This window comes from Salpingoeca rosetta (genome assembly GCF_000188695.1).
Source record: "Salpingoeca rosetta unplaced genomic scaffold supercont1.6, whole genome shotgun sequence".
NCBI lineage: Eukaryota > Choanoflagellata > Craspedida > Salpingoecidae > Salpingoeca > Salpingoeca rosetta.
This window is the reverse complement of record NW_004754928.1, coordinates 332958-352047: the sequence shown is the minus strand read 5'-3', so window position 1 is coordinate 352047 and position 19090 is coordinate 332958. Positions and strand designations below refer to the sequence as shown.

The 19090-nt window shown below is 56.6% G+C and overlaps 6 protein-coding genes across 6 annotated transcripts; 3 read left to right on the top strand and 3 right to left on the bottom strand.

The window, feature by feature from the left end:
- Window positions 1-55: 55 nt before the first annotated feature.
- PTSG_11899 (uncharacterized protein) lies at window positions 56-1432 on the bottom strand (the record flags this gene model as incomplete). Its single annotated transcript, XM_004996086.1, has 2 exons — window positions 56-917; window positions 1428-1432. The coding sequence occupies 2 exons, from the start codon at window positions 1430-1432 to the stop codon at window positions 56-58; spliced, it is 867 nt and encodes a 288-aa protein (XP_004996143.1).
- A 1364-nt stretch (window positions 1433-2796) lies between these two features.
- Window positions 2797-5688, top strand: PTSG_02644 (uncharacterized protein; the record flags this gene model as incomplete). Its single annotated transcript, XM_004996085.1, has 5 exons — window positions 2797-4167; window positions 4445-4611; window positions 4778-4847; window positions 5071-5182; window positions 5510-5688. The coding sequence occupies exons 1-5, from the start codon at window positions 2815-2817 to the stop codon at window positions 5686-5688; spliced, it is 1881 nt and encodes a 626-aa protein (XP_004996142.1). The 5' UTR covers window positions 2797-2814.
- A 377-nt stretch (window positions 5689-6065) lies between these two features.
- PTSG_02643 (uncharacterized protein) lies at window positions 6066-8578 on the bottom strand (the record flags this gene model as incomplete). Its single annotated transcript, XM_004996084.1, has 3 exons — window positions 6066-7483; window positions 7763-7910; window positions 8294-8578. 3 exons carry the CDS (start codon window positions 8576-8578, stop codon window positions 6066-6068), a joined length of 1851 nt encoding a protein of 616 aa, XP_004996141.1.
- Window positions 8579-9111: 533 nt separating this feature from the next.
- PTSG_02642 (uncharacterized protein) lies at window positions 9112-11616 on the top strand. The gene is made up of 6 exons (XM_004996083.1): window positions 9112-9285; window positions 9585-9655; window positions 9802-9935; window positions 10221-10453; window positions 10774-10874; window positions 11154-11616. Exons 1-6 carry the CDS (start codon window positions 9144-9146, stop codon window positions 11271-11273), a joined length of 801 nt encoding a protein of 266 aa, XP_004996140.1. The 5' UTR covers window positions 9112-9143; the 3' UTR covers window positions 11274-11616.
- A 142-nt stretch (window positions 11617-11758) lies between these two features.
- PTSG_02641 (uncharacterized protein) lies at window positions 11759-17415 on the bottom strand (the record flags this gene model as incomplete). Its single annotated transcript, XM_004996082.1, has 10 exons — window positions 11759-13076; window positions 13622-13729; window positions 14320-14426; window positions 14746-15373; window positions 15781-15876; window positions 16157-16213; window positions 16526-16615; window positions 16866-16979; window positions 17149-17226; window positions 17380-17415. The coding sequence occupies 10 exons, from the start codon at window positions 17413-17415 to the stop codon at window positions 11799-11801; spliced, it is 2592 nt and encodes an 863-aa protein (XP_004996139.1). The 3' UTR covers window positions 11759-11798.
- Window positions 17416-17419: 4 nt separating this feature from the next.
- PTSG_02640 (uncharacterized protein) lies at window positions 17420-19010 on the top strand (the record flags this gene model as incomplete). Its single annotated transcript, XM_004996081.1, has 2 exons — window positions 17420-18139; window positions 18405-19010. The coding sequence occupies exons 1-2, from the start codon at window positions 17951-17953 to the stop codon at window positions 19008-19010; spliced, it is 795 nt and encodes a 264-aa protein (XP_004996138.1). The 5' UTR covers window positions 17420-17950.
- Between the last annotated feature and the right edge of the window lie 80 nt (window positions 19011-19090).

The window sequence follows — 19090 nt, the reverse complement described above, 5'->3', positions numbered from 1 at the left end:
CACACACACACACACACACACACACATGCCGTCGGCCACGGCAGGTGCGCTGCTGTCATCGCCATTCCTTACGTGAGAGATGCGGTTCTGTCGATGTCAATGGCGAGACGATGGCGTTCACATCAATGAGGATGGTGATGAGGATGAGGATGAGGATGAGGGTTGGCTGGCCCAGGGGCGAGCGGGACGGTGGCCGCGTTGGAACCGTTCCCGTTGGGCAGGAGGCCAATGGCACCACGGGCATGACCGCCTCTGCCGCTGGTGTTTGCAGGGCCAGGGGCGCGACGGATATTGACGGCGCCTTCCTGCTGTGCGTGTTCGTCAGCGGAGGCTTCTTCAAAGCCCTCGTCAGCAACAGGAGGAGGGGTTTCGCGCCGCCGGCGCCGACGCCGTCGTCTTTGCTGCTGTTGTTCCCGTCTCCAGTGCTGCTCCTGATGCAGCAGCAGCAGTTGTTGGTGCTGTCTCCAGTGTTGCTCCTGCTGCTGGTGTCTCCAATGTAGCGCGTGTTGTTGTTCCTGTCTCCACTGCTGCAGTTGCTGCTCCTGATGTAGCTGATGCAGCAGCAGCTCCTGATGGTGCGGCTGTTGCAGTTGCTGCTCCTGATGTTGCTGATGCAGTTGCAGCTCCTGATGCGGCTGTTGCAGCTCCTGATGATGATGCAGTTGTTGTTGATGATGCGGCTGTTGCAGCTGTTGCAGTTGCTGCGGCTGATGATGATGATGATGCTGATGCTGCAGTTGAAGCTCCTGATGATGCAGCTGTTGATGCAGCTGTTGTTGCTGCTGCAGCTCCTGATGTGGATGTTGTTGATGGTGCTGCTGTTGCAGCTGATGCTGATGCTGCAGTTGAAGCTGATGATGCAGTTGTTGCAGCTGATGATGATGCAGTTGTTGTTGATGATGCGGCTGCTGCAGCTCCTGATGATGATGCAGTTGTTGTTGGTGATGCGGCTGCTGCAGCTCCTGATGATGATGCAGTTGAAGCTCCTGATGATGCAGCTGTTGCAGTTGCTGCGGCTGAATCTCCTGATGCGGCTGTTGTTGATGGTGCTGCTGTTGCAGCTGATGCTGATGCTGCAGTTGAAGCTGATGCAGCTCCTGATGCGGTTGTTGCAGCTGTTGTTGATGCAGCTGTTGCAGCTGATGATGTAGCTGTTGCTGCTGCTGCGGCTGCTGATGCAGCTGTTGTTGCTGAAGCGGCTGTTGCTGCGGTTGCAGTTGCCCCTGATGCTGCTGATGCAGTTGCTGGTCCTGTTGCCGGTGTTGTTCCCGTCTCCAGTGCTGCTGTCGCCGCCGCCGCTGCTGCTGCTGTCCCTGTTGCTGCTGTCCCTGTTGCTGCTGTCCCTGTTGCTGCTGATGCAGATGTTGTTGCTGCTGATGCCGCTGCCGCCGGCGCCGGGTCCGGGACTCCAGCTGTTCGAGCCTCACATCATTCAGGAACCAGAGTCGTATGACGCGTACCACGCCGCCGGGGAACTCTTCAGTGAACACCAATTCCTGCGACCGCCAGGAAGGAGGGAAGGCCCAAAGTGCATTTTCATCACGATTCAAGACGTGAGAGCCACGGTGCAGAAGAGAACAGGCATGAGTCGATAGTTATGCATGCATGCAAGCAAGCAGAAAATGAGCAGCAAACGGCAGCGTGTGGGGTAGTGTATTGCATGTCGGCAAGCAGACAAGGCCAGTGTATGTAGAGAGGGGTGACGGAGAGGCTAGAAGTTTAGGTAAAGGTGATATGGAGTACGATCATGCACGCATGCACCTCGTGCGAGGGAGGAGGTCGTGGTTCCATCCTCGATTGTGGTGCAGGACAAGTGTGTGGAATTTGGCCTCCTGTGTGTGTGTGTGTGCTGTGCCGTGAGCGAAGAGACAGTGGGCGTCGTTGCACAAACAAGCAATATGAGTTGTGGTTTCGGGATGGATCGCAGGGAATGAGCAGGAGAAGCATGAATCTCGCGTGAGCACAGCATAACCAAGAAGGCCAAGCATCATCACTCGCTTCTCCGCACACACACACACACACACTTCTTACTTTGCGCTGTGTAGCTTGAGATTGACTGAGCAAAAGAGAAAATGACGGCTTCACACGGCCACGCGCACGCGCTTCACACCTGCGAACCCAAGCAACCCAACAAGAGAACCAAGAAGCAAGACGTTAGCAAACGAAACAGAGGGAGACACCAGAGAGACCGTTGCACCCACAGCAGAGGAAAATTCACACACACACACACACACACACACACACACACACACACACACACACACACACACACACACACACACACACAAACAGCAAGCACAGTAATAATATTTCGCGCCATTGTCTCGCATTGTATGCGAGTGTGTCCGGTGCTGGGCCGGTGTGCCCGAGGAGGTGGTGTGCATGTCATGCAACAGAGAACAAGAGAACACGAATGACATCACAGAGAGAGCAACAGCAAGGCCACGCAAGTGCTTGCTGTGATGTCCTGAGACCTCAAGACCACCGCTGCACTGACCGTTACATGAAGTCCGCGAAACGTCATCACGCCTTGTCGACCGTTTGTGGAGAACAAAGGCCCATAGCACACCAGTCACGACAGCACATCAGGTGACCACGTGCCATCTTGAGAGACGCATCGTCGCGGTGAGACCGCGCAGGAGAAGCAGCATGCAGTGCTACGCCATCACCACCACCACCGCACACAACGAGGGAACGCGGTCATCACAGCCACAACAGCCGTTTGTTCCATCCACCACAGCTTGAATTTTCCCGGTGCCATTGTGGAAGAATTGCCAAATCTTCCGTCAAAATTCAGCAGATCGGCGGAACGTGATGAGTGGCAGAGGCTTGAGTGGTGGTGCTGTGGTGCGTGGGAGTGGGCGATGCCTTGCTCGCCGCGGTGCTTGGACTGAGGCGGGGCTGGCGGCGTTTGGAAGCCACGTGGTGGTGCTGAGGATGATGTCAGGGCATCGCACTGTGGCGTCCCTGTGCACGGCTTGGCCGGTACCCACGGCGCTGGAGCCGGTGCTCGCGTTTCCTCAAGCACAACCAGGGCAGCCCCAGCCCACCATCGCCCACGTGGACGACGCGTGCTTGCTGCCCAGCATCACCTGGGGCGCCCTCGAGTCACGCATTTCTGCCGCAAAGTCTAAAAGGGCGACAAAGCACAGGACTGCTCGCATCAAGCAGCAGCAGCAGCAGCAACAACAACAACAACAACAACAACAACAACAACAACAACAACAACAACAACAACAACAACAACAACAACAACAACAACAACAACAACAACAACAACAACAACAACAACAACAACAACGACAACAACAACAACAACAACAACAACAACAACAACAACAACAACAACAACAACAACAACAACAACAACAACAACAACAACAACAACAACAACAACAACAACAACAACAACAACAACAACAACAACAACAACAACAGCAGATACAAGATCAGCAGCAGCAGCAGCAGCAGCAGCAGCAGCAGCAGCAGCAGCAGCAGCAGTGTGCAAAAGTGGATAGTGGCGATTGTGAGAACGCTGCGGATCCCAGTGTCACCCACAGTGAGGAGCAGCTGCAAGCAGAGCACAGCCAGGCACAAGGAGATGATGGTAATGAGGGAGTGAGTCTTCGTGGCTTTACGTATGCGTTTCGGCAGAAGGGTGGGTTGCGGTGCATTCTGTCGGATGCAGAGTGGCTGGTGTTCAGCATCACTGGCGCAAAGTCGGTCCCTGCCGTCTCGTGTCGGTTGGAGGGCCCAGCGCCGCCAGATCTCGAAGCAAGATCAGCAACCATCGCACACAAGCTTCATCAAACCTTGGTCGGCAGCCATGTGGTGCTACCACTTCGCCTCACCCCCGCCTGGCTCCGCACACATTGTGACCTGAGAGACTTGCCCAATCTCTTGCTGTTCCCCACCCACGCAGAATCAGCAGCGGGCATAGTCACCAGTGTGGACAGCACCTTTGCCGCAAAGATCACCCAGCAAACCACTCTTACCCTCCTACCTTCCACAGCCGCAACTCACCCCCAGATGCCGAGCGACTCAGATCAGGACGAAACACTCCACACACAACCACAACAACGACAAGAGCGGCGGCAGCAGCAGGACGCTGACAACTCTTCCCGTCTGGCGGGATTGACTGAACCTTTGGCGCAGCTCTGTGACATTGTCAGGTGTGTATATCGTGCATGAGAGTTGCTGGTACAGGCGCACCGCTGCGTGTGCATGCTTGCCGAGTATGTACTTGATGAGTGCGTCCACTGTGTACAGTAATAACGCATTGGCTTTGTGTGCACGTGACCGTACTCCAACACACACACACATGCACACCACACCGCACACAACTCACACACACACACACACACACACACACACACACACACACACACACACACACACACACACACACACACACACACACACACACACACACACACGGCACCAGCCTGCCTTTCTCCCACGGCGCGCTGTTCGCGACGCTGGGCACCGACCCGCCGCGTGGTGTTCTCCTGCACGGTCTGTCGTTGCTGTTCAGGTGCTGAGCACGGTGCTGAATGAGATGGACGGCATCGAGGCCGTTGGTCACGTCATCGTCGTCGCCGCCACCAACAGGTCAAGCAGCCGTGCTGACGGTGGCGGCTTCAGTGCAACTGTCGTCTTACCCCATCGTTTCACCACAAATCTCAACCACACCATCCCATATCAACCACGACCCTCTCTTCTCACCACCACCACTCCCTCTTCTCACCACCACCACCACCACCACCGCTGCGTGCAGACCGGACATGCTCGACTCTGCGTTTCTCCGCGCGGGCCGTATGGACAGCATCATCTTCGTCCCGCACCCGGTCGGCGCACCCGCTCTCTCGCACCACCTTGCACGCAGTTGCTGTTGAAGACGAGTGTAAAGTCATGGCGACGATGGTTTCACGTACTGCTACGCTCTCATGGATCAACCAACTCACACACACACACACACACATACACGCACACATGCACGCACACGCACACGCACTCACACACACACACACGCACACGCACACACACATGCACGCACACACACACATGTAGGACGCTGAGAGCCGGCTGTCCATTCTGCAAATCTACACACGTTCGATGCCCGTGGACGGCACAGTTGATCTCCACGCGATTGCGCAGGACACAGAATACTACACAGGCGCAGGTGTGCATGTGTATGTCTCTGTGTGTGCCTCTGGTCTGCACATGTGCCTTACAACAAATCAACAACAACAACAACAGCAACAACAACAACAACAACAACAACAACAACTTAGACAACACCACCACCACCGCCACCACCACCACCACCACCACCACCGCCACCACCACCACCACCACCACCACCACCACCACCAACAACAACAACAACAACAACAACAACAACAACAACAACAACAACAACAACAACAACAACAACAACAACAACAACAACAACACCAACAACACGTTCTCACCATCAACACACCGCAACGCAACCCGACACCACCAGACCTCAAAGCGCTGTGCATGGAGGCCGGCATGCAGTCGCTGCGACGAGACAGAGCGACCGGCTCTGTTCAGCACTGCGATTTCACACACGCACGCGCTCGCGTGCAGCCGTCACTTACGCGCGAAAAGGTTGAGTTCTACGCAAGCCTGCGGCCAAACCAGAAGCAGCAGCTGTTCTAGGAAAGCGATATGGAGCAACTGTGTGTGCGTGTGTGTGTGTGTGCGTGTGTGTGTGTGTGCGTGTGTGTGTGTGTTTCTGTGCGTGTGTGTGCGTGTGTGTGTGTGTTCAAGGAAGTTGACTGTCGATTGTGCAGCGCCGTGTCGTTCTCCTGCTTGACTGCGTGCTGTTTGCATGTGTTTATTGCATTGTACATTGAGTAGGACAACTGAACATATCGAAAGAAATCAAGTTCATGACACACACACACACACACACACACACACACACACACACACACACACACACACACACACACACACACACACACACACACACACACCAACAACCTCCCCCACCACACACAACTCCCCTCCCTCCCTCCCCTCCACATGTGGTGCTACTTGTGCGGGTGGCGCTTGGTGGCTGTCCCCGTGTACGCCTGGAACGTTCGCCGGAGTCGACGCTTGAGCATGGGCGACGCAATTGTGTCTGCGCGCGTCTTGCGCCACTGCTCATTGAGCAGCGTCTCGCCCTTCCTGCTCTGCCCGTGCAAGAACGACTTCTTCGCCTCGTCCGCCTTGCGTCGAATCTCGGGCAGGTCGGTGAACTTGAGTGGGGGTGCTCCCGGGCCACGCCGGCCCCCGCGCATGGGCACGTGCGGTAGGCAGTAGCTGCGGCGGTGATAACGGCTGCGGTGCAGCTGCTTCTGCTGTGGATCCTGCGACACTGTCGTCCATGGCGGCGGGCGTGGTGGCACGTCGCTGACAGAGAGATGCTGCGGGTGGTGTTGAAGGTGTTGCAGCTGCTGGTGGTGTTGGTGGTGGGGCGGGCCTGGTGGTGGCAGCATGGACGATTGGCGGGAAGCGAGGGAGCTGCGACGCGAATCAGAGACAATGGACCCGAGCGACGCAATCGACAGGTGCGACGTCTTGGCCGCCAGCGACGAGCGTCCCCGTGCACGCGATGGCGGTGACGGCGGTGATGTTGACGATGACGATGACGATGACGATGACGATGACGTGTTCGTTGGTGTGGCTTCACTGTCAGGCGTTGTGTTCGTGTCAGCAGCACCGATATCGTCACTGTTCGTCGCAGGGTCCATACCAGGATGTGAATTTGGTGACTGTGATGCACACGAGTCCTGACAGTTGCCACCACCACCATCGTTATTGTTGCCGATGCGATTTGCAGTGAGAAGAACAGCAGTGCACTCGTCCACATTCAGCGATATCCGGCTGCCGCCACCCCTACTGCAGTCATTGCTGTTGTTGTTGTTGTCATGTTTTGTGGCGTCGCCACGCTGCTGCTGGTTGTGTGGTTTGCCTGAAGTGTTGGCACCAGTGCCAGCACTGTCAGTGCCACCATCATCACCATCACCACCTTCATCGTCACACTCTGTCATGCAAATGGTGGGCACGCCAACTGCGCCCCTGCTCGCCTCCGCAACATCACTGGTGTTACCGTCGCTGTCCACCACGATCACGACCGGCTGCCCCGTGCGGCCGCTACCACTGTTCCCACCACCCCCGTCATCGCGCCCTTCGTCCTGCTGCTGCTGCTGTTGTTCCTGCTGCTGTTTGCTCTTGTGTTTCAGCCTGCTGCGCTTTCCCCTCCGCTTGCGCGATGATCCACGGGATCCAGATCGCTTGTGCTCGTTCGGCGTCGTGTTCACAAACAGGCGCATGGACGGCGCCTGCGCATATGGGGATGAGCTTGCCTTGCCCGCCGCCTTGTTCTCGCTCTTCAGGTCAATCCAATGCTTCTGAAACTCGCGCTGTGTGAGCCCGACGAGGCGCCACCCGGCCGCAAAGTCGCCTGCACAGGCGGTAAGAGATGCGAAAAACGCATGCAGACACAGCGGTGAGCAGTGTGCGTGCGCGCTCACGAGCCAGTCAGCGACACACGACATACAGACACAGTTGTGTGAATGAAGAGTTGTCCAGCCAACGGGCTGCATTGGCTCTCACACACACACACACACACACACACACACACACACACACACACACACACACACACACACACACACACACACACACACACACACACACACACACACACACACACACACACACACACCACGCACACCCTTACCGATGACGTGTGGATGGTGCTTTGCTTTGTTACGGTAGTAGCGCTCCAGCTCGGCCATGTGCCGCGCCTTCTTGCTTCCGATGCTCGAATGCTTGTGGCATTGCACAAACTTGGTTACCGCCACAAACAACAGCGCCTCCTTGGGAACCTGCAGTGCAACACAAGCGCAAGATAAATACACACACAGACACAGACACACACACAGACACAGACACAGACACACACACACACAGACACACACACACAGACACACACACAGACACACACACACACATCGTCAAATCCAACAACACTCATGAGTGGAAAGCCCTTCTGACACGCAAGCACGAGTCAGCAACCGTGTCATCTCGCCCCACCGCTCCAGCACAACGCACAACAGCCCCAGCCTTCTCCTCCCTCGCACAAAAACCCCGCACACACACACACACACACACACACACACACACACACACACACACACACACACACACACACACACACACGCACACACGCACACACGCACACACACACACACGCAAACAAAAGCGCAACCTTGGCAGACGCGGGCTTGTTTGCGGTGAGTGTCTCGGAGTACTTTTGGTTGCTTGTCATGTAGTTGAGGAAAGCTTCAAAGGAGACGTGGCCGAGATGCTGCGGGTCGATCTCGTTCATGGCCTCGTGCACCTCCCATTCCTCAATTGTCAGCCCAAGCTGGCGGGCGCGCGTGTACAGCTCGCCCTGCGTGATTGTGCCGCCCTTGTTGAGGTCGAAGAACCCAAACACCTCCTTGAACGCCGCCTTCTGTGCCGGCGTCAACGTATGCGTGTCGCGCGGCATGCTGGCGTTGGTGCTGCTTGCGTTGGTGCTGCTGGCGTTGGTGCTGCTGGCGCTGATCGTGAGGGTACTGGTCGTACTGCTGGCCCTGGTGCTGGTTCTGTGGTTGCTGGTGTGGTGTTCTGTGGTTTCACGTGTTGGTGTTGCTGCTGGTACCCCCCTTTTGACTGCCGTGTAAGGACTTCACGGTCAATCTTGTATGTTTGGTTGCCTTTGTCCTTCTCCGTGTGATTCGTATCTTGGAGGTCGATGTTGTTGCCGTTGTTCTGCGATTGTCGCCGCGCACAAATCGCCGCTCCCTTGTCTCCCTTATCCTGTGGTGTTGAACCTGCACCACCAGCCAACACGAACTCCTGTGGAATGGACGCCATCCTGCAAGCCAGTGCGTGTTGTGTATGCGTGCGTGTGTATGTGTGTGTGTGTGTGCTTGAGGTTCAGCTCTTGCTTTGTTGGTGCGGAATCAAAGATGAAGGAGTGAGCAGCGTTGTGTTGGACGAGTCAAGTTGGGAGGATTTGTCAATGACTTCAGTTAATAATCTACAACTGGCCGTGAGCGGGCAACAGCACAATGTCGGCTGCGTCTGCGTTGAACGTGTTGATGGGTTTGCCCGAGACGGCAAACAGGCTGGACGGAGCCGTCTGTGTGCAATCGGAGGGAAACGTGGACGCCTCCATCTTTCTGCACAGCTTTGTTCAAATGTACATGAAAGGTGAGCGGTTGTGTGTGTGTGTGTGTGTGTGTGTGTGTGTGTGTGTGTGTGTGTGTGTGTGTGTGTGTGTGTGTGTGAGTGTGAGTGTGTGTGTGTGTGTGTGTGTGTATGTGTGTGTTTGCGTGTGTGTGTTTGTGTATGTGTGCGTGTTTGTGTGCGTGTGTATGTGTGCATGTGCGTGTGTCTGTTGCGTGTGTGTTTGAGTGTGCGTGTGTGTATGTGTGTGTGTTGTGTGTTGCGCATGTATGTGTTTGGACAACTGCTCATTACACACTCTGATGCACTGTGCGTTGTTGCAGGTGGTGGCCGGGCCGTCATCATTTCGTTTTGCCAGACCTACCATCACTATCAGCTCATTGGCAAGAAAATGGTCAGTGCGTGCGTTTACACTGTGTGTGTGCATACTATGTGGGTGCGCGCGTGCATGTGTATGTGTGTACTTGACAACTTCCATGACTTTTTGCCTTTCCCATCTCCCTTGCCTCAAATGGCCTGCTGCTGCTACTTTTTGTCAAGGGTTACAACTTGGATGGCCCCGGGTCCCCGCCAACCAAATCCTTGTTTGTTGATGGCCTCACGGATTTGTGCGTCGAGCAACACGACGAGCAGCTGTGGGGGCCAACCCAGTTTCCCACCATCACCAACTTCTTGTCAGTCATATTGTGTGTGTGTGTGTGTGTGTGTGTGTGTGTGTTTGTGCGTGTGCGTGCGTGTGTGTGCTGACACCCGTGCTTCTGTGCTCATCCTTTTCTCGCTGTCCTCTTGTGCTGTGTTTTGTGTGTTCAGCCTTACACACCACCATCGGTTACTGATCACGTTCATTGCAACTCACACTGTTTACTTGACCCTCAAACAAAAACACACTCCACAACGCGCAACAACAACAACAACAACACACACACACACACACACACACTTTCACAACCCAATTGTAGGAAAGAGTCAGCATCTGCCGTGACGTCGATATCCAAGTTCATTGCAGCTCAAGATCAACACGATGGTGGCAATCACGCGACTGTGGTCGTCGTGGATGGGATAGCAGAGGCCGTGGCCGCCGGGGTGACCGCACACAACATGCTGCGGTTTCTGCACCAGCTGCGGGCAGTGGTCGAGGCGCGCGGGGACGGCTCGGCGCTCGTGTTCCATCTCCACGCCGACGCCCTCCCAGGTTGGTGCCAACCACACACGCACACGAACCCGCAAAGTGACCGAAAACAACAAAAGCAACAGCACCACCGCCACCACTTCCACACGCCGCTCCACTTTTCGCAAAAGGACACAACACAGGCGTTCACAGAGTTTGGGGGTCGTAGCCTGTGTAACGCGAGTGTGACGATGGAGGAAGAGGGGAAAGAAGAATGGACACAAAGGAATGGGGCTGAGATGGAAGAGACAAGAGAGAAACAATCGATGCGCTGTGCCGCCACCACCACAATGGCTTGCTGACGTTCCGCCGCTGCTGTTGTTGTTGTTGCTTGTGGTCTGCAGAGACAGGCGACGTGATTCTGACGCAGCTTCCGTTCATGGCCAAGACCGTCCTGACGGCAAAGGCCCTCGCCACGGGGGCATCGGCAAGCGTCCACGGCTTGGTAAGCTGCACGCACACGCACGTCGCCATGTCATGGTTGGCGCTGATTTGCACCTGCCCAGCACGCACGCCTGTTTGCGGCTGCGGCTGTCTTGTCGCTCTGCACGTATGCCATCAACTCGGCCATGTCATCCAGCACCCAGCAGTGGGCGTCCTCATATCAGCGCGCCACTCACTCACATATCCACTGCATGCACTCACGTATCCACTGCATGCACCCACAACCACCACCGCCACCACCATCATCATCATCATCATCGTCGTCGTCACGGTGGTACAGCTGTCGTGCCAGCGGCGGGATGGGGCGGCCGTCACATTGCCGGCGCGTGATGTCCACTACAAGACAAAGGAGACAGGCATCGCCCTCTTCCCTATCGGGTCCGGCGCAGGCTTGCTGTAACAAAGGCGTGCCGTCATGCTTGCGGTGGCGGTGGCGACAGCAGACACTCACGCCACTGGTGCTGCCGTTTCTGATGCTGTTGGCGACGCTGATGGTGGTGAGGGATGACAGCGGCGCGTGCGTCCCGGTGACGGGTGTCGCCAGGACTGCAGCGACAGAGAGGCGGCTGGTGTGGCGGCAGCAACGGCGGACGAGGAACAGGACGCGTGCGGGAAAGTGACAGGCGGTGGAAGGAAGGGGGAGCAACAACAAGGGAACAAAGGGAGAAAGAAGGAGGGGAGGGGGCGTGCTTTGCACCTGCAGAGAGTGAGCTTAAATAAACGACGGATATCGACGAACAACAATCATCAGTCGCTTGCTGATCTAGAATCAACACACGACGGCAATGCGGACAACAAAAAGCGGGTCAAGTAGTTTGCGCCATCTAAAGGAAACGGAACACAACGAAAGAAAACACACACACACACACACACACACACACACACACACACACACACACACACACACACACAGTTGGGTTGGATATTATTGCTGCGCAACCCAGTTCTGAACGGGCGGGGTGAGCAGTGGGGCATCGTGTCTGTGCTGCTGTTGTGGCGGCTGCGTTGGCTGACCCCACCGGCTCTTGCGTGGCTGCTGCTGCTGCTGCTGCGGTGGCTGCTGCCTGTTGGCGTGCGGAGGGGGTGGCCGGTGTGGGGCCGGTGCGGGAGCGGAAGTGGGGAGCACACCCCCGGGCTTTGGCGCCTGCTGTGCGTGCGCGTGCGCCTGTGCCTGCGTGTATGGGTGTGGCGGGAACGGCGGGCGCATCATGCGAGGATGCTCCGGTCGCATCCCTGGCCGATGCGGTGGCGGCGGCATGGGCGGACGCATGTGGGGTGCTGGCGGCATGTGTGGCGGCCTGTGCTGCTGTGGGTGGTGCGGGTGTGGTGGGCGGTGTGGCGGAGAGGGGCGTGCCATACCTGGAGCAACAGCCGACGGCACCTGGGCTGCGCGCTCAGGATGGACATTGTCCGGTTGTGGTTGATGCTGCTGCTGGTGCTGCTGCGGCTGAGGCTGAGGATGCCGACCAGTAGCAGCAGCAGCAGCAGCTGGCGCGTGGCCGTTGGCGTGCCCAACATCCCGGCTGCGAATCGGCGAGCGTGAGCGTGAGCGGGACCTGCGGCGTACACCGCCATCATCGCCGTCACGTCGCCCACTGCCACTGCCATCACGGCGGTCCGGGCTCATGCTGCTGGCGCGCGTGCGGCCCTTGTTGCGGATGGCAAACACGTCATCCAGGTCCTCGTCGTCCTCGTGGCGCCGCCCACCGCGGCCAAACGGGCGGTGGGGTGGTGCTCCTCGCTCACGGTCACCGCGATCACCGCGATCACCACGATCACCGCGATCACCGCGATGACTGCGGTCCCGCCTGTCGTAGCCTCTGCGCGGTGGGGGCGAGCGTGAGCGGCGGCGTGGGCGCGCGTCGCGGAGATCGCGGTCCTCCCAGACGAGGCGTGGAAGGCCGTCGGCGTCCTCGCCCGGCTGGCGAAGGGCGGGGGCAACGTGGCCCGGGCGCAGGCCGCGGGGGGCGCGGTCGCCATAGGCAAGCTGAAGGAGGTCCGGCTGCGTGCGGAAGTGGACGTGCGGGAAGCGGTCAAGGTCCTGGAGGAGGTGTGCGGGGCAGGTGGCGCGGTCGACAACACAGCCCTGGGTGTAGCCGCGGAGGTCGGTGGGCTCCACATCGCCGAGGGGCAGGAAGGAATAGCCTGTTTGCACATCCCAGCCAATGTTGTTGCGCTGCCGGAACCCGCGCGCAAAGTTTGTCTGTTGGGGGAAGCAAGAGGAGACAGATGCAGACAGAAAGAGTGGAAGGGAAGGGAGGGGAAGAGGAAGAGACACGAGGAAGATCGCACACAAGGGTTTAACGGGACAACATCAATCACACCACAACACAAACACAAACCGACAACAACAGTGACCATGCGGGTCACACAAAACAAAACAAAACACATTCACCACCAATTTGAACACGACACAACCAAAATGAACACAGCACAATTGGGTGAGGCGGGTGAACGTGCTTTCAATGTGCGCTTGACACGCGTGCATGAGTGTGCGTGGTGTTCGTTCGAACGCGCGCGTGTGTGTCTCGTGCGTCTCGTGTGTTGGCTGTCGCTCGCGTCAAACAAGAGGCAGTAAAGATAACATGGGAGAGAGGAGGGGGCAACGAGCTTGTTGTGTTCTCGACTTTCAATGCAAGGACCAACTTTTCGTTCATAGCGCAGGCGAGGGGAGACAACCAAAGGCAATGGCAGGCAGGACAGTGCAGGCAGAAGCATGGGCAGGGCGAGCACACGCGAGCAAAGGACCTGGATGGTGCGGCCAAACGCCTCCGTGTTGTTGAGCGCATTGTGCGCCGCCCCCGTCGCCTGGTGCGAGCTCAAAATCACAAACGCTTGGTGCTTCGCAGGATCAACCTGTGTGTGTCGTGTATGGTGGTGTCGTGTGTGTGTGTGTGTGTGTGTGTGTGTGTGTGTGTGTGTGTGTGTGTGTGTGTGTGTGTGTGTGTGTGGTTGTGGTGTGTGTGCGTGCCGTATGGTTGTGTCGTGTGTGTGTGTGTGTGTGTGTGTGTGTGTGTGTGTGGTGATGTAATTGTGTCGTAGTGCGCGACGGGTGGTGCGTTGCGTTTTGTGATGCGGTGGGAACGCGCGCCAATGTCGAACAAGCGCAACGTGTCGGGTTGTTCACGGCGTTGCGTTGCGTTGCGTTACGGGTTTCAGAATGCAAGGTGTGCCACGTGACAGGGTTGTGTGTGATGCAATGGGAACGCCACACAGTCACACAACCACACAGCCGATTCGTTGTTCATTTCGGGTCGGGTGTTGGAGATGCACAGTCGAGGAGCAGCAAGACGACAAGGGGAAACGGGTCGTTTGTGAGCCGATGGTCTGTGCGCAAGGTAAAAGCACGTCGAAAGAGCGACTGCACACAAACAGCAGGTGCAACCAAGCGTGCGTGTGCGTATGTGCGTGTGTGTGCGTGGTGTAAAGCATGGCTGCAGACGCACCTTGATGTGGCCCGGCTTGAGGACACCGTAGTCGCGGACGAGGCGCAGCACTTGCTCCTTGGTGATGTCAGACGGCAGACTGCCAATCCACAGCGTCGAGCTCGCCACTAGAAACACACACACACACACATGCAAACACACACACAGAAGCAAAAAACAAAACACAGACAGGAAGGTACACAAGAGAGCAAGTGAGTGACATGACAGCAAAGAACCACGCAAACGCTGGCTGCACAGCTACACTGTTCGCTTTGGACAGGGCCAAATACAAAATGGCAGATCAACTCTGATGCGATGCGACTCGCAACCCCCCCCCCTTTTCCACACGCACACACACACACACACACACACACGCACGCACACACACACACACACACACACGCACGTCCACAACGGACGTGGTGGTGTCTTTTCTTTTTGACCTACGTCGAATGCAGCCCTCGGGGCATTCGTTAGCGGCGGGCGGCATCTGTCGCAGAATCTCCTCGGGCGACATGTCGGCCTTGGGTGGCGGCGCACCAAGCACACTGTTAGCCTGGTGCTGCTGCTGCTGCCGCTGCTGCTGTTGCTGTAGCGCGTGCAGGGTGTGGCTGTGTTGGTCGTATGTCTGTTGCTGCTGCGGTGCGGGTGGAGGGGTGTGGGTGGTGGTGGTGGTGGTGGCTGGTGGCTGCGCAGCCTGACCCAAGAGCGCGGCGCGCGGGTCTTGCACGCGCTGCGGTGGTGCAGCTTGTTGTTGCTCACTCGATGGACGCGGGGTGGTGCTTTCATCGCCTTCATTTACAATGGCAGACAGCTGGGCAAGGATATCAGACTCCGACACTCCGCCACCTCCCTGGCCAAACAAGGCCGCCAACGAACCAAGAGCATTTGCATCAGCAGATGCATTGGTGGGCGCTGCTGACGATGGTGTCTCGCCCTGCGCAGGCGGCTGTGTGTGTGATTGCGGCTGCTGCTGTTCCGCTGGTGCAGCTGATGTTTGCGCAGGTGGCGGCGTTGTGCGAGCACCACCAGCAGAATCGTCCTCATCATCGTACGCAAAGCTGTTCAAGATGCTCTGTGGTGGAGTCAAACAGCAACAACAAAGAAATAGAAAGAGAGGGATCGTGTGTGTGTGTGTGTGTGTGTGTGTGTGTGTGTGTGTGTGTGTGTGTGTGTGTGTGTGTGTGTGTGTGTGTGTGGATGTGTGGATGTGCGTGTTGTGAGGGAGGAAAGGAAGATTCGCGTTAATTCGGCGAAATACCGTGGCATGTGGCTCTGAACAATGCACAGAAAGAGAGACAGAGGGGCAAGGGAGCCGGCACGTGGAGACGACAAGGCGCGCGGAGAAGCGATAACGCTCTCTCCCATTCCCGCCAAGCTCTCCATCTCTCCCTTTCTCTCTTTCTCACACACAGCGCATACAAACGACAAATACAAAAAGAGCACATTAACACAAACAACGAACACAACATGCAAACTAACCTCAATGGGATCTGGGTGTCCCTGTGTGTCTGGTTTCGCGGCGGGTTTGGGGGCAAAATCCTCGCGCAGCGCGGGCGGAACCAGCGAATCAATCAGCTGATGGAAGCGGGGGGGGGGGAGGCACAACGAGACAGAGGTGAGAGGCGAGACGACCGATGGTAGGGGCACGCGCAAGTCATGGACAGGGGGGGGGGATGGTGGAAAAGGGGTTGAAGCAGGGTGAGGGGAAAGGCACGATGTGGATTGTGTCTAGACGCGAGTGCTTGGTTGGAGGGAAGAAATGACGACGGCGGCCATGCTCAGTGCACGGCAGAAGAATTGAGCATTTGCATGCAGTGCTGAAGGCGGCCACAAAAGATGATGCTAAAGTGCTCACCTCCTCTGAATAGACGTTGTTCTTCTTCCACAGTTTCAGCACTTGCATCACGCGTTTCTATGGGGGGGGGGGGAACAGCAGCGTTGTGCGTGTGAGTTTTTTTTTGGGGGGGGGGGGAAGCAAGCAGGACACTGAGTCAGTGGCTGGCGAAAGGAGGTGCAACACGCAACACACAACGCAAGGCTGCTGTCACCAGCAGAACGGCACAGGCACGCGCACAAGCACACGCACACCCACACGCACATACAAGCACACGCACACCCACAAACAAGGCGAACATGTACACGAGCACACAAGCGCACACACAAACAAGGCGCACAAGCGCACACTTCAGCAGACGTGTAAGGCAGGTCGCAGCGATCAACACACCTGATCTGCGGAGCTGCACTTGAAGAGATGCTGGAAGGTTGGCTTGATGGCCTTTCCGAATCGAGGCGCATACACGTCCTCGTCTCCATACTGTCATACATGAGCGTTGATGGACACATTGCACAGCGCGAGTCGCAGCAGAGGGGGGAGCTGTGTGTGAACGCAACACGATGACGGAAATACACGCGGGAAGCTGAAACACACGCAAATGCGCACAAGAACCTTCACACGCAAATTACATACACCCTCCAACAACAACAACAACAACAACAACAACAACAACAACAACAACAACAACAACAACAACAACAACAACAACCCCACTCCCCCACACACACACCTTGTGCCGAGAGTTGTTGATGATGGAGTCGATGACATAGAGCAGAGGCACTTTGAGATCGGAGCGAGCCTTGGAGATGGACCGCTCAATGTGGAACACCACAAACTTGAAGTACTGTCAACGCGAAACAAGAGAAGAGATAAGGAAGACGTGGTGGGTGGGTGAGTAGGAGAAGGAGTGTCAAAAGAGGGCAAGGCTTGACAAAGACACGAACAAAGCCACGAACAAAGCGATGACGGGTCGTCGCGACAAGAGCAGGCTTGGTGAGCTGTCCTGTGCTTACCTTGAAGTAGTCGGTGAGTGCAAGTTTGGTCAAGGTGCGAATCTTGTCTTGCGACACGGGTGCCTTGAGAGAAGCAAGCTGCACGGAAAAGAAGAGAAGCATATAAGCGTGAGAGAAGGTGTGTGTGGTATGAACAACGGCAGCGCAGCAACCTTTCACACAGCCCTCCACTATCCACGAGACACAATTACAGCAACACAAACAAACACAGCACGGGCAGAACGCACACACCTCTGCTTCAAAGGCTGGGATGGGCGTCTTTGGCATGATGGCTGGCTGCGCTCCACCCAGCTTGGTTTAGGCGGGGTGCGCAGGGTATCTTTGACCACAGAGAGAGAGTGTGTGTGTGTGTGTGAGTGTGTGTGAGAGAGAGAGAGAGAGAGCCTTCTCCTGTCTGTTTGCTTGGCTTCATACACTCACTTAAGCTTGGTCGCTGACAAACACGAGCACACAGAGACGCTGACACAAGGGCGGTTATGGGAGCAAGGCAGCCAAGGGAGCGTGGCTGGTTGTTTTTGGTTTTGCTTGGGTCGTCGTTCGCACCACTTGGCCTGATGTGCTTGAGCGAGGGCAATCGACGATCATCAGCCGAAATCATGGCAAATTAGCACAAGACTCATAATTTTACGTGAAAAAGTCACCCCGATGTATCAACCGGGCACTTCGCTCGCCCATCCGGACCACGACCAAGATGCCGCGAATTTCAACGAGAAGCAAACGAACAGTTGAGGCAAAGGCGGACGAACGCGAAATGAAGCAAACGCGACGATGAAGGAGGAGAAGAGTTGCTGTGTGTTGTTTGATGCTTTGTTCTTGGGGCGAGGGGAAACGCGAGGCGGCGGTGGGCGGTCTTGTGTGTGCGATTTGCCTCTCCTCTTCTTCTTGCCAACAAGCAAGAGCACCTGCAGCAAGTCACCAACTCGCCAACCAGCCAAGAAGCAGCTCAAGAAGCCTGCTGCGCTCTGACGATCCTTTCATCCAGCCAAGCAAGGTGGGAGGGAGTGATGGTGCTTGTGAATTGCACATGCATGTGTATGCGTGTGTGTGTGTGTGTGTGTGTGTGTGTGTGTGTGTGTGTGTGTGTGTGTGTGTGTGTGTGTGTGTGTGTGTGTGTGTGAGCGCTCAACGGCGATGAAGTTCTGTGTTTTGTTTGACACCTCATCTCACGCTCACGTCCACCTCACCACAACTCGCACGCGAACGCTATTACCTCATACCTCATACACACACACGCACGCGCGCGCACAATTGTGCAGAGCATCATCATGAACTTTGCCAAGCCGGAACACAGCGGCGGCGTGGCGTCCATGCCTGCCAGACGACTCAAGTCGGGGCCCAACAGCCCCTCGCACCAAATTCCCACCACTGCCTACAGCCGCAGCTCAAAAGCCAACGCCTCCACCAACAGCGTGGTCTTCCAGAGCACAGACTACTCAACCGGCATCAGTGCGGGAGCAACGGCAGACGGTGTCCGCAACAACACCGCCAGCCCCGTCGTTGTGGTCACGCACAAGCCAATAGCCCGCGTGGGCGAGGCATCGCGACACGTGTCCCCAACAGAGCTGGGGCCAAAGGCGAACAGTTCTGCTTTGTATCTGCAACGAAACATGCGCTTGGAGTCTGAACCACACGCGCGCACCACCTGCGCCTTTGAACGCATCCAAGAGACCGAGTACAGCAGCGCATACGACACGTCTGATGACGAGCAGGCGACATATTTGGAGCACATGGGCGCCCACTTTGATGATGCCGTGTGCACGGATCGAGACAGTTCTCCCCAAACCACGGACAAGAACCAGCGCTCACAAGTAGAAGCACCACAAAGGCACATGTCCCAATCAAAGAAGAAGGGCATCAAGTGAGTGTGTGTGTGTGTGTGTGTGTGTGTGTGTGTGTGTGTGTGTGTGTGTGTGTGTGTGTGTGTGTGTGTGTGTGTCGTCGT

Bases quoted from the DNA above. Each gene is read 5' to 3' on its own strand.
- PTSG_02642 (XM_004996083.1), top strand. From the start codon at position 9,144: ATGTCGGCTGCGTCTGCGTTGAACGTGTTGATGGGTTTGCCCGAGACG. The intron at 9,656-9,801 runs GTCAGTGCGTGC...CTTTTTGTCAAG, and splicing joins AGCTCATTGGCAAGAAAATG to GGTTACAACTTGGATGGCCC. The intron at 10,454-10,773 runs GTTGGTGCCAAC...TGTGGTCTGCAG, and splicing joins CCACGCCGACGCCCTCCCAG to AGACAGGCGACGTGATTCTG.